We start from the raw sequence: 1,358 nt of genomic DNA on the forward strand, positions 1-1,358 counted from the left end.
GATAAACAAGTTATATATATCCTAATATATTGTATAGGATGGTAGAAGATTATAGCTCTATCCGCTTATATGTAGATAAACAAGTTATATATATCCTAATATATTGTATAGGATGGTAGAAGGTTTGCTATGGCTCTATCAGCTAATGGATATAAGCAAGTGAATGTTGTGAACAGAGATACGAACCAGAGAGTTCCAATTACAAGCGGGGCTATGGTAAGTACACATTTTGCTAAAAAATATTACTCAATAAAATTTTAATGAAAGTAAAAATAGCAACAGTTTTATGTGAAAAGTTTATGTAAAATATTATGAAAATTCAACGTGAAGATCTCGGCAAAATTTGCATGCGTAAATATCGGGAAAATTTGCACAAGGATTCGTTCATGGGAGAACAGTAGAAGAATTTCCCTCGAAAATACCACGAGAATTCTGCAAGATAATAAGCAAGCATTCCATATGAAAATATTACAAGAATTTTTATGCAAAATTTTGCTGAATTTTTCGAAAAATGTTAAAAGATTTTTACTACAAAAAAGCAAAAAAAAATCACAGCCAAATGAGCCGCTTACTCATATTTTGTAAAACTTATATCTTTGCAACCTGACGGCGTAAACCTAATTTCTGTTCTAACCTCTGACTATTTTTTTAACAAAATTTATTATACAACATCAGGTTATAAAAGAAATATAATTAAATGTTTTAGGCGACAAAAATTTATATGAAAACTAGCTTTTGTTTAGAAACTAAAATTTCGCTTATAAAGTCAAACATACAAACAGAGATTACTACTTTATGTACATATAGGGTGTGACGTATATATTCTACTGTTCAGGTAGTGACGAATATATTCTACTGTTCAGGTTGTGACGAATATATTATACTGTTTAGGTTGTGACGAATATATTCCACTGTTTAGGGTGTGACGAATATATTCTACTGTTCAGGTTGTGACGAATATATTCTACTGTTTAGGTTGTGACGAATATATTCTACTGTTTAGGGTGTGACGAATATATTCTACTGTTCAGGTTGTGACGAATATATTCTACTGTTCAGGTTGTGACGAATATATTCTACTGTTCAGGTTGTGACGAATATATTCTACTGTTTAAATTGTGACGAATATATTCTACTGTTTAGGTTGTGACGAATATATTCTACTGCATAGGTTGTGGCGAATATATTCTACTGTTTAGGTTGTGACGAATATATTCTACTGCATAGGTTGTGACGAATATATTCTACTAGTCAGGTTGTGACGAATATATTCTTCTGTTTAGGTTGTGACGAATATATTCCACTGTTCAGGTTGTGACGAATATATTCTACTGTTCAGGTTGTGACGAATATATTCT

At 31.2% G+C, this 1,358-nt stretch overlaps 1 protein-coding gene across 1 annotated transcript in view; it reads left to right on the forward strand.

Annotated features, from left to right (window-relative positions):
* LOC111710370 (inactive dipeptidyl peptidase 10) overlaps positions 1 to 1,358 on the forward strand; it is a gene marked incomplete in the record, with an annotated part of 13,377 nt that overhangs the window by 9,642 nt on the left and 2,377 nt on the right. The window contains 2 exon segments of the mRNA XM_023484443.1: positions 112 to 216; positions 892 to 913. Coding sequence (XP_023340211.1) covers positions 112 to 216; positions 892 to 913 — 127 coding nt within the window.

This window comes from Eurytemora carolleeae, unplaced genomic scaffold, assembly GCF_000591075.1.
Source record: "Eurytemora carolleeae unplaced genomic scaffold, Eaff_2.0 scaffold1031, whole genome shotgun sequence".
NCBI classification, from domain to species: domain Eukaryota; kingdom Metazoa; phylum Arthropoda; class Copepoda; order Calanoida; family Temoridae; genus Eurytemora; species Eurytemora carolleeae.